This window comes from Amblyomma mixtum, chromosome 2, assembly GCF_055824585.1.
Source record: "Amblyomma mixtum isolate Tamu chromosome 2, ASM5582458v1, whole genome shotgun sequence".
NCBI classification, from domain to species: domain Eukaryota; kingdom Metazoa; phylum Arthropoda; class Arachnida; order Ixodida; family Ixodidae; genus Amblyomma; species Amblyomma mixtum.
In genome coordinates, this window is record NC_143013.1 from 81,992,964 (window position 1) to 82,008,350 (window position 15,387).

Here is a 15,387-nt window from a genome sequence, read left to right on the forward strand (position 1 = left end):
AAGTGGCAAGCTTCTTGGGAAAATGAACGACACAACAAGCTGCATACCATAAAGCCCATTTTAAAAGAATGGAAATCATGCCGCCATAAAGAACGTTTTATCGAAGTAATTTTATGTCGTTTACGCATAGGTCACACACACATCACCCATAACTTCTTATTAACAAAAAAAGACAAACCTGTGTGTGAAATGTGTGGTGAGGAGCTCACAGTAAATCACATTTTAATTTCTTGTTCACATCTCGAAGAACTTAGAAAAAAATTTTTTACGGTATTTTACAATGAACACATTCCATTTCATCCCGCATTGCTTTTAGGCGAGCAAACACTTGTCGAATTTTCACTTGTTTGTAAGTTTCTAAAGAAAGCCAATGTTTTAAATCTATTATAATGTAACCTCTGTACACTTGACATAACATCATCTAACCTTGTGTTTGGCGCATGATAGCCCTAGTTGCTTATGCGCCATAAAACCCCTTATAACTAACTAACTAACTAGTTTTCGAATTTAAGAACCGACTTGAAATGAAGTAATCCTCTGTGGGGCTCTGTGTTTGCACTGGATCGCACTGTTGTGTAAAGGCGCGCGATGTTATATGTGACATTATGTTTTCTGTTATATGTACGGCTTGTCCGCTAGCAGAGGCTAAAGTTTCGCTATCTTGTTTCCTGAATACATAGAACAGTATGTAGCCTGTGTTTTCTCTCATTTGCTGATCACTGCACTATCCTCTTTTCTTTTAACTAAAAACGAAGGTTTTGTAAGACAGAAAAAAAAACGATAAAATACAGGTGGCGCCATCACCGGCCAATTTCGCAAGTAAGCTGCGGTGCGTAGACGCTGCGCCGCGAATCTGAGAGGCTCTGCTATACTGCCATTCAGTTCAGAAGGTAATCACGGAGTCATTTTATTTGATATTTTGTGTATACACCACGAGTTTACCTTGAGTGGAGGTAAAATTTGCAAATGCCATTTCGTAGGCAATAGATACGCCCGTTGCTGCCGGGAAAACATCAACGTACCCAGAAAGAGCCACAAAATCGATTTTTGCTAACAATAAAGACCATGGATGTGGTTCTCGTACCCCTTGCAGCTCTGCTGCTTCGATGCAGGCAACGCAAGTTGTTGTTGTTGTTAACCTAAGTTTTCGTTATCCTCTTGGCAGCTTCATCTTTGTCTTCGTTCCCTGAACGCGTTTCTTCAGTCATTTCTCTTTTAATTCGCACAACGCAGTTATGTGAGGGCGTTATGCTAACTACGCCTTCCACTGTCAGCTTGTTTTTCCAGTTGTCGCGTATAGCACGCTTTGCTAAGCACCTAATGAGGCTTACGTGCGGCCGCAGTCAGAAAACGTCGTCGTCTTCGCGGGCGTCCTTTGTGTGGACAAACACTGACAATATGCCTTGCCCTAAGCGAGATAAATTGGGAGTCAGCGCAGTTCCTCAGATGGACAGAATCCGATTAAGCCAAGCCTTCAGGCCACGCACCAAACGGGCTATGTGCGTGTAGCTGATATATACGCGTTTTCGCAGGGTTGCCCCTATGTGTACGCAGTCTGCCTCTCTTCGAAGAAGTAAAAGGCGGGGGTCTCTGCGTTGAGCCTTAATCGTGGTGGACGGAGAAGCGCTGTAAGCAGTCTCGTCGACTTCCGCCCGAGCGACCGCCCGCGGAGAGCTCGGAAGTGGTGACCGGAACTTTGAAACAACCGCTCCGGAAGCGCTCCATTTCCGAGGACGGCCCGTACGCGCAAGCGCGGAGAGCGCAGTGTTTGTTGCCCACCCGACCAGCAGGATCCCGCGTTCATCACTTTTCCTCGGACACTTCGCAAATCTAATAACGTGGAGCAGAGCAGCTGCCTGGGCGTATGTAGTAAATGTATATATCAGTGTCAGACCGCGGGTAAATTGTAATAAACGGTTTTCTCTAATACTATTACATAAGGCTGCACCCCTGCAGTCTAAAACGCGGTTGAAAACAACGCAGTCTACGCTGCGCTCCTGTATATCTTTGCAAGAATAGTGAAGCCTATAAAAGCGCGCGGCCTGAGCAGTCTTCCAGTATGACTGCTGTGTTCAAATCAGCGTCCCACTCGCGGTGCCCATGTACACGCCGAGTTTTCCACACTGTACTATGTGATTATTTGTATTTTCCATTGAAACACGTATTCTGCTGCGCATGCACTATGCGGCAAAAGAAGTCGCTACAGCTGTAAGGTGCTGAGAACCATAGCTTAGAGCATGGAGTTAAATCGTAGAGGATCGCATAGGAACAAGTGCCAGGCATGTACGCGGCTACTAAGCATTTTGCCCACATTAGCGACAGCACCCCGGCTTGATTTACAAACAGGATGGTCATGGGCGTCCGGAAGGGGGGGCAAGGGGGGGCGGTTGCCCCCCCTTGGAATTACGGACATTATTTATGCCCTAGTAGAAAACAACTACAAACCTACCGCCTCCCCCATCTCCAGACATCGGGTGCACCCCCCTGGAAAAAGTTCTGCGGACGCCCTTGAGGATGGTACTTTTGTTTATGCGTGACTAGAGTATAGTGAGAGTTTATTCTTGAAAGTTAAACAACGTGGCTTCGGCGATCAGGTATAGAGGGAAAAATGCGCTGGCAACATCGTCGGCGGGCCAGATGCGTATAGTCTGACAGCAACCAATCGACTTTGGCAACAGCTACTTGCCAAATAGCGTCTAGAGCACATGTTTCACTATTGTTGTCGTACCGTCACAATACGCTCATACACGTGTCATCATGACATTGTAGATTGATGTTCATTTGGCGCGCTGCACATAGCGCCACATATTTTGCGCACATCGGAGTACTCTTCTTCATAACATCACCAAAAAATTCGAGGGATATTTGCATGCGCAGATTAACTTGGAAGAAAGTATCTCATTTCAAATATGGAAACGCGCATAGCAATCAGAGTCAGAGAAGCTAAATGCGTCTATGTGACGCCTGCTCGGTCCCTCAATTACAAAGCACAACTACTTGACAGCGATGGAGAACGCTGCTTCAAAAAGAAAAGGAGAACAGAAAAACCATTTGATAACAATACTGATTAGCACAGAAATCGAAACAGCCTAAATGAACTTACGGCTACCTTTTGAACGTACTGTTGACTTGCATGCTCATCGAGATAGTATCGCCCTGAGCGACCCATCAATAAAATGCGGCATAATGTCGCCGGCATGTCCCACATGAAAAGTGACAGCGGACTCGGGACGTGACTTGATATGATAGATCATATGGTATAATGCTTAATATGATGTGTTATAATGTAAAACGGCATCGAACGGTATATGGTTTGGTGTATGTCATGAAATAATATGATATGATGTGATCGTTAACAGCTGACTGTATACGGCAGCCCGCAACGATCAAACCGAGGAGCTGATGAGGAGGTACCTTGGGTGAAGCGAGACTTATTTTGAAGCTCTTGTGCTGTGCCACGCATACCAACATGATCTGAAGGGGTGAAAGAAAGATCATAATTCTGCAGGTCGGTCATGTAATGTTAGCCTTCAAGCAGTATAGCAAGCACAAGTTTTTTTGTTTTTTTTTTTCACTGCGAAGATGTCTGCACGCTTTGGATATAGTAAGAATTAATAACGCTCATTTGTGTAGCTTTACTTCCAGAAATTGCCCCCACCTCTGATTGGATGATAAACTATTCTTGCTATTTCAACAAGCAGTGATCTCTCCATTTTCAACGGCGCACTCTTTTTGTTGTTGTTGTTGATTGTCCTCTGTGGCTGAGGAATCATAGGCTTTCTGAAAATTCTTAGAGAGTTAGAATTCTTCTTCTTCTTCTTCCTCTTAAGACATGGCACTTGTCAGAATTCACGGACAGTTTTCGTTCTTTTCCTCACTCAGCCATTATGTTTTCTGTCAGCCCACATAGTCATCAACGTTAGTGCAATAATAAACATCAATTTGTTAAATTACATTATTTTTATTTTTGTATTTTTTTTTCTTTCAACAAATCCATTACTTATCCGCCGTCCGCACAAGAATTGATATTAGGAAGCGAAGCCAACAATACTTTCTTTCCGGAAGAAGTGCTAACGAAGAAGACAAAGACGTGCCAGACGTAGTCTCGCTCGTTCGTTCGATCTGCTTGTACCAGAACGTTTTCTGTACCGGGATACGAAGCAGCCTTCCTGACTTAAGATCACTTCCGTGACGTTACCGAAGTTCCATCACATTGTGGTCTAGGCTAGGATAAGGCTGGTGTTGTCCTTTGGCTTCCTGAGACGTGGTATCAGAAGGGTTTCATCTTAACCTTAGTACCATGGGTGATACCTCCGCTTCACCGGAACTCCTGAACAAGGTACGCCTCTTGCGCTTACTTAAAATAGCGAGCTGTCAATGCGAGGTCATTTGTGAGAAGGTCCAGTAATGCGTTTTAGCGTCTGCCTGAACCAGGAGGCTGGGCCCTGCCCAGGAAAAGTTGGCGAGCCGCAGGCTAACTCTGTTTGCGGTTAGGCGCGGGATAGAAGGATGGGCAATTTCCCGGTGATGACCGCATAGAGGGACTTCTGCTGGATAAATGGCGTAGCATGTCAACGTCCCTCTTCACCTGCCTGTCAGTGAGGAGGTTATCCAGGTGAGCCGGGCACTCTCGTGAGCGTACTTTGCGCGGTCACGTGATCAGGTAATCGTGTACCACGTGACCGTTGTAGTGGATGCAATTGTCGCTCCTCCGTCTTAGAGAAGCGAGAAAAGTGTGACATTCATTTTGCGAGCGTTATGGTGAGGCTCGCAGTTCCGTGTGGCGTAACGAATTGTCTTTCTCCTCCTCGACGCATGCGCAGTCGGTGATCCAGATGTCCGGCTTCCGGAGCCTGGGCGACGAAGAAGAGGTGGAGTTCGAGTGCAAGGCCTCGGACAAGGGCGTCGAGGCCACGGCCGTGTCGGGGCCCCAGGGCTGTGACTGCAAGGGATCCCACCGCAGGCCTATGTCCAAGAAGCGCTTCCGCAAGATCAGGTACGGGGCACGTGTGGCACAACACAGCCCACGCTCATGCCTTCTCATTTTAACGCTCCCGTTCAGCGGAAAACCCCTGTGACGTCATCACAAACTGCCCACCGTGGCAGGTAACGCTTGTGACATCACCACAACCCCCCCCCCCCCCCCCCCCGCCCCCCCTGGATTGTGAGGAAGCTGCCCACCGTGGCAGGTACCCCGTGAGGCGTCATCGCAACCTGCCCACCGAATTGTGAGCGAATCGCCCACCGTGGCAGGTGGAAGTTAAATTGATGATTAGTCACTAGAAGTTGCTCTGGCAGAGCAACTTGTCTCTCACGGGTCCCACCAGTGAATGTGTTTGAAACAGCCACCTGCCTAGGCAGTGGCACATCGTTTAACCGCTGCACCACTGCGCCAGGAGATGTATGAGGACTCCCAGCTATCTATGAATGTAAAGTAGAGGATGGCCAATTCCGCATATATGAGCAATAACTCATTAAGGCTATCGCGTCAGGGCACAGTTTAAGTGTCCTCTCCAATTTTTCAGCAGACAAATGACTCTAGCGCAGAAAGGAACACAATGCAGAAAAGAGGACGCAGTTCTCGAGCCGTGGACGATCAAATAATTTGCTCTAGGAATAGAGAAATCCTACTGTTGCAGAAACATACCCTTAGAAGAGCTTGTTGCTAAGCTAGACGGCGCACATCTCTAGGAGAGGTATTCTGGTGCAAAGCAGAATGCACAAGAACAGAAGACACAGCACACGTCCATTAAAGGTGCGCCCTCATGCAGGTGCACCTATAGCGTGCGCATTTATTATCATATAATTATTGGATATCATTTATTATGATATGCACTGGAGGGCCGGCTTGTTCGGACAGTGTGAAGGGTCTGACGTTCCGACCATACTTGTGAAACTGTGTCAGTGGTGTGACCGCGTTCTATCTACAGAACTTCATATCGCCGACTGCCCTATCGGCACTAAATAAGCGCAGGCCATTGCATACTTTTCCCACGTTAGCTCCATCGAACTGGGACCTACAGCATTCTGTATTTTCCATTGCAAAGACAAGAAATTGTTAAGCGAAGTACATGGGCATATCGTAAAGAGGCGGTCTGGTTAATAACCGAAGGCAGTCTTTTTCTGCAGTTCGTGAGCTTGACTGTTTTTCTGTGAGAGAGAGAAAATGATGAGATACAATTTTGTGGTCGGAATCCTTATTCCAGTGCTCTAAACCAGCACAAAAATGAAATATCGCACTAAGGTCATTGCATTCGTAGCAAATGCATAACACTTACCTGCAATGGTGACGACTTTCAATGTACACAAAGAATTTCGAGACAAGCTGTCTTCTGGTATCGCTGCAAAACAAGGTGCTCACAATATTATCCCAGTGCTGTGGAACTTGAAGGCTGTTGAATGAATACTGTCACGTTGTAGGACACTACAATGATGCGTGGAAGTACTAAGCCTGGGCTTAAGAACGAGAGCATGTAGCCATAGCCTGTCTGTGATTGAATGAAGAAGTACATGGAAAAGCAGAGCTGGCTACTGATGAAAAAACAAAGGGAGAAAAACAAAATAGGCGGAAGTGCAGGCCTCAAAACCAGGGCAGTGATGGACACCAGAAGGAGTCAGGAGTCCCAACACATATTAAAAACACACTGGCACGAGAGATAACAAAACCACAGTAAAAATGTTTCCGCGATATCTGTGTGTGACAAAAGGTTTCTCACTCCCTCTCATGCGTGCTTATCTGCCACTCCACGCACACGCGGTTGCGTGGGCCCTTGTCTGGTTTGAGGCGATAAAAGTGGGCGTGCAACCGTGTCCAGCCTCTTCGACTCCGTGGTAAGGGGGGAGTCCTGCTGTCCTCACAGTCTTGTCCCGCTTTAATGGTTGCCGCGTCGATCCGCTGCTGTCCGCCGGGGTCGGGGTGTCTCTAAGTAACGACGCACAAGGGTGCACTACAAACAGCGGGCTCACGGAGGCTTCTATGCGTCTCGCCCCGATCGCGCGCCCATGGGAGAGGATGGAGACTACTGCTGACTAGTCTTTCGATCTTCGGTATGGAGACGCATGGACCGCGACGAAAATCGCTCGTGTTTCCGCTCGTCTCGTTTTCCGTTACTTTATCTTCCTGCTCCTCTACTACAGATCGCTTTCGTTCACACCCTCCTTTATCTGTCGTGCCTATCGTACGTGCTTCCGATGCATGCTTGACGTCAACCACGGCTGCGTATCCGCGCACGTTCGCGCGTTAGACGTCTCCTCGTCCGATCTTCGCTTAGTTTTTGTTTATTTAGTCGCCCCACTCGCCCAGATGTCGACCGCTACGGCGGCGTGACGAAGACTCCATAAATCTCGAACCCTCTAATGGCACCGTGAGGAATTCTCGAGTGGACACCGCGCGGCACTCTATGCATCCTGTTGTCAGGCTTGGGGAGCAAGCTCTTGCGTTCCTGGATCAATCGTACTCGCGTGAGACAACTACATGCGTGTTATATAACTCTGCTGGTTCCTTGGTTTCTTTTCCTTCTTTTTCCATCGTGAGCGCGGCGTCTTCTACTTTTTGCTTTGGAGACAGCAGCACATTCTGCACAGTTTTCTCCACGTTCCTGGAAAAGGCGACGGCATTGCCATATGTTACTGTCGGCAATATGTACGATCCTCTGGGAATCTTGTTGAATGACGTAGGATGCATCGACTCACTTTCTACGGGAGCTGTTCCGGCCGGCCTCGTGTAATGTAATGACGTTGAACCACGCAGTGGTGATGCATAGAATACCGGACATGCCAAGCAGGCGTCGAACATACGGAGTGGCTCAAGACAAAGGGCATGGCAACCTTGTGCGCGGTGCAAAAAAAAAAAAGTGTTGCTGTCAATACTAAAAATGTGAACCGCAATGCGCAAGGACGTGTACGTACGCAAAGAGGCCCCTTGTCCTGTACATTCGAGCGTAGTTTATATACGCATGATCCTAACTACATAGACGGAAGTAACCAATCAGTTGGTCCTTTATGCATGTCCCGTGTTTCCGCATACATTGTCGTTATCTGCATTCAAATATACCGAGCAGAGCCGCCGCGGTGGCAGTGGATATGGCGCTCGGCTACTGACCCGGAAGGCGCGGGTTCGATCCCGGCTGCGGCGGTCGAATTTCGATGGAGGCAAAATTCCAGAGGCCCGTGTACTGTGCGATGTCAGTGCACGTTAAAGAACCCCAGTCGGTCAAAATTTCCGGAGCCCTTCACTACGGCGTCCCTCCTAGCCTAAGTCGCTTTTGGATGTTAAAACCCCCATAAACAATAGACAATACAATTTACAGAGCAGTTCTATTGGTCTAGTCGTCGTCACCATAGCGGAGCCAGGACGCGTGTAATGAAAATACCAGAGCTGCTCACATTTGACTGCAGATAACGACAACTCCGCGTCCATTCCGGCCTTTTTGCTGCCGCCGCATTACCGGCCGCCGTGAAAGAGACGTCGTTATCGGTCTCGATTTTGAGCCCTGAAGCTTTCTACTAGCATCAGCGAGCTCGTACCGCAAGCCGCGGCCAATAGTTGGTCTATCTCTCCAACTCTTCCTCCGTCAGTACTGTGCTAACGCCATCAGCTGATCCAATCATAACTGATGCGCTGTTTTAGCTGGACAGTCAATATGGCTAGTGCCCGCAAATGCGGACACTCTTACGCGTTATTCTTCGGGTACGCAGATCGATATAGATGTGTATGTTTATGTATGTATGTATTGTGTATGTAGATGCATGAAGTTCATTCTAAATACTTCGTATTTTCGCATTTCTTATATTCATTTCAAATGTCATGGTGATTCTTGGTTCGACCACAAATATACAGGGCCTGTCCTAAAAGCAATGAGACAAGTCGCGGCGTGGCGCGTGCATGCGCTAGATCGGGAAACCGCTTTTGAGGAAGGAGGGAGAACCTTCAGCTTCACATGCAAAGACCTCAGTTGGCTTCTTAGCAGGTCAAGCGAGTGTACGTGTTCAAACTTGTGTGCACCCCTGTTTCGTGGCTGCGTCGAGGAAACCATGGAGCGAACTTTGGAACAGCGCTACGCGGCGAAGCTTTGCCATGAACTGAGTAAATCATCTACCGAAACATTTTACACATGTGGTAATGATGCAGTATCCAGATCGAAAGGGTTCCAATGGCACAAAGTATTTACAAATTGCCGTGAAGATGTTCAGGACCACACAGTCAACATTACCGTCCGTTACCGTCATCGACGGGCGCCCGGACAGTTGCTCGTCGTGAACGTCTTCACGACCGTTTGTAAATGCTTTGTGCTATTAGAACACGCGGCCTGGACATCGCATCGTTCCCACATGCTTTCTTGATCACGTCGATTGACTCAGTAGGTGACTTACTCAGTTTATTGCAAAGCTTCACCGCGTTGCGCTGTTCCAACGTTCGCTCCATGGTTTCCTCGACGCAGCGGCGAAACATTGGTACACGCTCGAAGACTTCCACTCGCTTCGCCTGCTCGCAGCCAACTAAGCTTGTCGCATGTGAAGGTGAAGGCTCCCCCTTGTTCCCCCAAAAGCGCTTTCCCAATCTAGTGAATGCGCGCGTCACGCCGCGACTTGTCTCGTTACTTTCAGGACGGACCCTGTATGTCTATGTATGTGAGCATTGTACCCATTGTGTATCGAATTTTGCTATCTGGGCAGGAGCCTCTGTCAGGCCATGCGCCTTCAACTCCTGCTCCATTTTCTCTGTAGAGAAGGAAAGAAATTGAAACGTTAATAAGTTGTTAAATTACTCATCGCAGGGCCATTTACGTGGAAAGACGAATCGCGGTGTTTGGGCATGATGTCTGAACGTAAAATGGTGAAAGATTTGTTCTGTTTAGAGGTGGTCGGTGCTCGCATTTCGGCCTTGACACCAAACATCTTTCGCTCTGGCGCAGGTGCTACAACTGCGGCGAGTTCGCAAACCACATCGCGGCCAAGTGCACGATGGGTCCGCAGCCCAAGCGATGCCACCAGTGCAAGTCGGCCGAGCACCTGATCGCCGACTGCCCGCAGCGAGAGGATAAGCGCGCGAAGGGCAGCCTCGCCTCAGCCACCGCCGGGGCTGGCGACGCGCAGCCGGAGCACGCCCGGACCAACGGCGACAGCAGTCTTCCAGAGGAGAGGCCCGACCTCGACAACCACGCGGACGCCGTGGACAACAACAACACCAGCGCGCCGGTGGCCAAGCACGTGACGCAGCAGCAGCAGCCCTGAGGCGAGCGACGCCCCGCGGTCTCGTCCTCTCTGACGCGGGCTGTTCATCGCGCCACCTGACGGCACGGACCTCGCCAGGCAGCAAGGAAAAGAAATGAGAAACACAGAGGAAAAAAAGAATACCTTGTAGAGAGAAAGTTTCCTTGGCTTTTTTTTTTTTACGTGAGCTGCCACGAATGTGTGAGCTTTGCAACATCGTCAGCGCAGCCTAATCCTGTCGGTGTTCCTAGTAGTCAGCAGGGGCCGTAGTGCTCCCTGATCGTCCACTGACAAAAAGCTCAGAGGAATACGAAGGTCGGTATACTTGCATGACTACTCCGAGTGAGAGCAGTCCTTGCATCATTCTGTTCTGGTACTAGGAACTGCCGATGAGTGGCGCTCATGCTGTTCTGGCAGAAGCATGTACACGCCAGAGCTGAACCTCGAAACCACCTGTACAGAAGAGAAGTGTCAAAACACGAGCGCCAAAGAGAGAAACAAATGCCTGAGCATGGTTGTAATGTCAAACATTGCTTGCTGTGCTGTTTCAGGGACTGCAGTTAGATACAACTCGAGAACAAAGCTGCAGGTACACCTCATAGAAGATCCTCTTGCCAACGGCGAGGACAGATTTTCAGGACGCTGCGGTTAATCCGATTAAGCTGTAATTAATCCTCTTTAATCTGCCACTCCCTGCACAGGGGCTCAACCACGACTTCATGAGAATTGGTCGACGCTATTGGCCGGAGGGCATTTTCAGGGCAAAGGGGCATTTTCTGCTTTGTTCATGACTTGTACACGACTATAGTACCAGGCATACCTAGCTGCGAACGTGTCTAGCAGAAACGCCTTCGTGTACACAATCAAAACGACATTGTGTTGCGTGTTGCGTCGGTAATTTCCCGCACAGCACGAATTGGGAAGTGTGCACTAGTAGGATCCGTTTCATAATATTGGCATCTGAGAACTGAGGTCGTCACAAAGTGTCTCGTATCGTCAGCCTCTTCTCATTCTCTTTGTGACGTCCGCCGTTCTTGGCTGATACCGAAACAATAAGCTAAACATTTAGCATGTTTGTGAAGAAAATGCATCCTGACAAACAGCTACTGCCAACATGTCACAGCTCGTCGTCTTAAGCGGAATCGTGCTTTTGTGAAGCCGATACTGGAAGCCTTTGAAGGTGGCTCATAAATGAGGTACTATGGTGAATGAAATCCAGCAGCAAAGCATTATGCTAACAAGAGAGATTTTCGTTCACAGCGGTATTTTTAGGCGGTGCCTGACATCCGTGCAGTTATTTTAAATTCCATGCTTCTGGCCAAAATATAAATTCACTATCTTACCCAGAAATGATGTATTGCTCATACGCCTCCAATCTAGAATGTGTTATTTGCTCAAGCATCTCTAACACACGAGCTTGTCAGCCTGCGCTGCTCTAGTACATACTACGAAGAGGCGTAAGAATCGTGTGGTATTCCATGCATGCTTACAGAGTTAAATAAATTGTCTGTCAGCCAATGGATGAAGAAAAATTCAAAAACACTTGGCTTACAATCTCCCAGTTTTCATTCATAGTCTGCAAATCGGCAGCTTTCTATCCCTTGTGTACAAGGATACTAATGAAATTGTACACAACCGGCTGTGAATAAAAGTCTGCCTTTGAACCCGAGCTAGGCGCTGGGTATACCGCCAATCAGTGCATTTCGCTTCCACATATCACCTCTAGGGATTTATCTTGAGTGTATTTATTCGACTGAAATATTCGCAGGGAGACCAGCATACTTTTTACGGAATTATATATATATCCAGCGGGCCAACAGCAAATTTGTGGACGCAGCTGCCTTTGCGAACAACTTTAGAAAAATGAAATAGACCAAAACGGAGACTTGCTTGCAGTGGTCTTTGCAGTACTTCATTGTTGTACTTACAAAACTCTAACTTCGCTTTGATAAACGGTGCAAAATTATCTTCCCGGCTGCCACATGGTCGCCTGAGTAATCCTTGTCATTGCATAAGGGCAGCTTTTTCAGCCTACACAAGACACAAAAGCACAGACATCCACTTGCTGAGCTAACAATCATCGTACCGTAATTTAACTGTTGTTGAACGGCGTGTGTGGGTCGATAAATTTGCCAGGGTTGTCTTAGAAGTCTTCGTAACGAATGCCACGTGACAAACCTTACGTGCCAGTGACGCAACTTAACGTCATGTTTAGGTTCAGTATGTTTAATCTGTGAAGCAAGGCGTACTCTGTCGTTCTGCCAGGGATGCATTCTGTCTCCTTGCATTTGCAAGAGGCTGTGTTGACTGCGAGGGTAACTTGTACAGACCGTATAGACAAACCTTGTTGCGTGGTGACCACAGCTGTGTAGGGCCTCTCTGAGGCCGTTTCTCTTTATTTTTAAAAGTCTTAACGGTGTTGCTTTCTTTTGAACCATTGTGTGCAGTGGTGTGCAAAAGAGCCATGTATGTGTGTACATGTGTGCGTGCGCATATGTGCGAGAATGCTTTGAGCAGGCGTGAATCCGCACGTCGATTATAGAAGTCACATTGCGGTCGTGACAGCCTTTTGAATCAAGTCTTTCGTTGTATTTACTCAGACGCTGCTTTGCACCACGCTTTGAGTCTCAAAGTGGAAGAGTTCTTTCGTTTCTGATTACTCTTAATCACGTAATCTTTTTTTTTTTGCTTTACGAAAGTAGTGCATGTGCTGTGCGTTTGCATTATACTGCTAGCGCTATTGCTTGCCTATATTCTATTTGTCTAGTTTTGTTGATGACTCAATGTTTGTTGAAAGTTTATTATATTGCTTGTTGATTCAAATTCTTGACCTCCGGTGAAGAGTGATAAGACTAACGGTGAAATAACGGTGGAAAAGCAAAAATTTTAGTCCCTGTTTTGTGCAAATGCTCTTCATAAAGTCTTTCATGCAGTCAGTCTAGTTGTTTAGACTGTCTAACGATACTAAAAAATAAATACGCATTTATATCACTTTGTTTACTCTAGAATTGCGTATATAATCAAGCACCCATGTGTATCAGCAGTTAAAACGCTCAGCAATGGCAGCCATATTTGGGACTTACATCAACATCCTGGCGTGCGTGTGCATTGTGCAGCACATTTAGGTTATCTTGTTTTCACTTTAGTTAAATCCGGAGGCCAAGAATAATCCTTAAGATAGTCTACGACCATCTAGACAGAACTTGGTTTTGTTGTACTGTTGTGTGCTTTTACATTTAGAAAAAAAAAAAGTTGATGTGCAACTGCCAAATGACCCTGCCATACCAACAAGCGCGATGAAAACTGTGAATGTATAATAGAACACCAATAGTCTGTGGGTGGAAGACAAGTTGTAAAATTGTTCATATTAAGCCGATAATATAACATACAGCATACAAGTCACTGCGTTAAATCGGCGTCATGCAGGCATAGCCATCTAGGATGGCGCTCTGTAGTGACGCATCTTCAGCGGCCAAAAATAAAATAAGTATACAAGAGTTTACTGCACCACAAAAACTGAACGCCTGCTTCACGAGCCCTTGCTCAAACTAAGCGCAGCTCCTCTTCTGACTTGTTTGACGAATCAGCCACAAATAAAAACGCTTTGCGAATGAAGGATCCTAAATGACGTTTTTTTTTGTTTTGTTCACATGGTCACCACTGGATAGGCTAAGGCGTGATTTGTTCTTGTCTGTGTAGCTTATTTGCTGCACAGTTTATAGATCAGCAGCTGTTGATTGGTTGATATTCGTATTCAGGTTTATGCCAGCTGCTCTAACACCAGCCACAAGCAGAAATTCACTTTCCAGCATCCAATGTTTGCAACAGCAACATCTGATTGCACGGATTAAACGAAGTGTGCCTTTGTGGTACTGTACCCTGGCCCCAGCAACCGGCACTTTCGTCGAGTCATCTTTTTGACGAGTGATGTTTATTCAACCAATCAACTGTAACGTGTGTGCAACCAGTTTTTTCTTGTGTTGAGCCCAGGGGGCTCTTTGCCAAAGACATACGCGAGCAGGTTTTTAGAGAAGAAGAGATCGTCTTTAATACACGATGCGAGCTGGTCCCAGTGGCTTGAACATTCGCGTTCTGAAGTGTTATTCGATGTCTGTAGATATTTAAAGGTACTATGGGCAACTGTAGTAAATGAAAACTCTCTAGAACATTTTGTTCTCGTTGATGAAAAAAGAAAAGACTAGAAACAGTCCCTGCTGTGTCAAAGGAATCTTTTGCCGGGAAAAGCTTGAGCGTGCATCACCTGAGGTTGAAAACGAATGCTGGAAATAAAGTACTAGGCAAGAAACGGTATTTTTTGTAAAAAACGAACTCAAGAAAATGACCTTTTCCTGCGTTTCGGTGTGCTTTCTGCCAATTATTCAAGAAGAAGAAGTTGCGAGTTTGTTATGTGGGAGGCGCAGTGTGTAAGCAACATTTTTGTGTTGTTTTCGACTAGGCTTGTGTTAAGTTTTATACGTCGATCAGTTCTTTGTGAAACGAGTAGCTATGTACGACTTTATATTTTGCAATAAATTACCCTTATCTGTGCTGAAACAATCGGTATGCATGACTGAACAGGTTCACGTGACCGTCAGTGCTTCATTGCCGCAAAAGAAACACTTCGAATATAGTTTTTGCTTGTTATTGAAAATGCGTGCTTAATATCTAGCACGAATATTCGTAGGCTTCCACTCGCGAGCAGATTTGCTGTGTTTTTCTCGGAGCAGTTCTCTTTGTTGGCACAACCGAACAGTATGGTCTTGCATTTTTCGCAAGTCTGCCAAAAACAAAACATGAAGTGGATTTGATTTGTTGTTTTAGAGAACAATATGTCATTCAGATCTCGAAGACAGGACCGCAGAAGATGTTCTCACTTTGTATGCCGGGGAATAAAAGCTGTATTAAGCACTTGGAACATTTTGTCGTCACTTGTATTTCCTGCTCTCCTTTCTGCGAAGAAAAATTCCCCAAAATTAAGTGATTGGATCTTGAATACTAGACACCTCACGGCTACAGTACACACGCGATACATCGGACGAAGTTTCGCTGTGCTGCGGAGCATGGCGACGCTGATATGCTATGCAGCCAGCGCTGTGGCATTGCCATGAATGTGGACGAAATGGGAAATTGTCCAATATTTCGAAATTAGTCCGCAGCCCCCAAGTAGTTACTAAA

At 46.8% G+C, this 15,387-nt stretch overlaps 1 protein-coding gene across 1 annotated transcript; it reads left to right on the top strand.

Moving 5' to 3' along the window:
* Positions 1-4,826: 4,826 nt before the first annotated feature.
* lin-28 (protein lin-28 homolog) lies at positions 4,827-15,127 on the top strand. Its single transcript, XM_089572040.1, has 2 exons — positions 4,827-4,996; positions 9,915-15,127. Exons 1-2 carry the CDS (start codon positions 4,836-4,838, stop codon positions 10,231-10,233), a joined length of 480 nt encoding a protein of 159 aa, XP_089428166.1. The 5' UTR covers positions 4,827-4,835; the 3' UTR covers positions 10,234-15,127.
* Positions 15,128-15,387: the final 260 nt, after the last annotated feature.

Excerpts from the sequence above, each read along its gene's own strand:
- lin-28 (XM_089572040.1), top strand. The coding sequence starts at position 4,836 with ATGTCCGGCTTCCGGAGCCTGGGCGACGAAGAAGAGGTGGAGTTCGAG. Across the intron at positions 4,997-9,914 it reads AAGCGCTTCCGCAAGATCAG|GTGCTACAACTGCGGCGAGT; the intron begins GTACGGGGCACG and ends GCTCTGGCGCAG.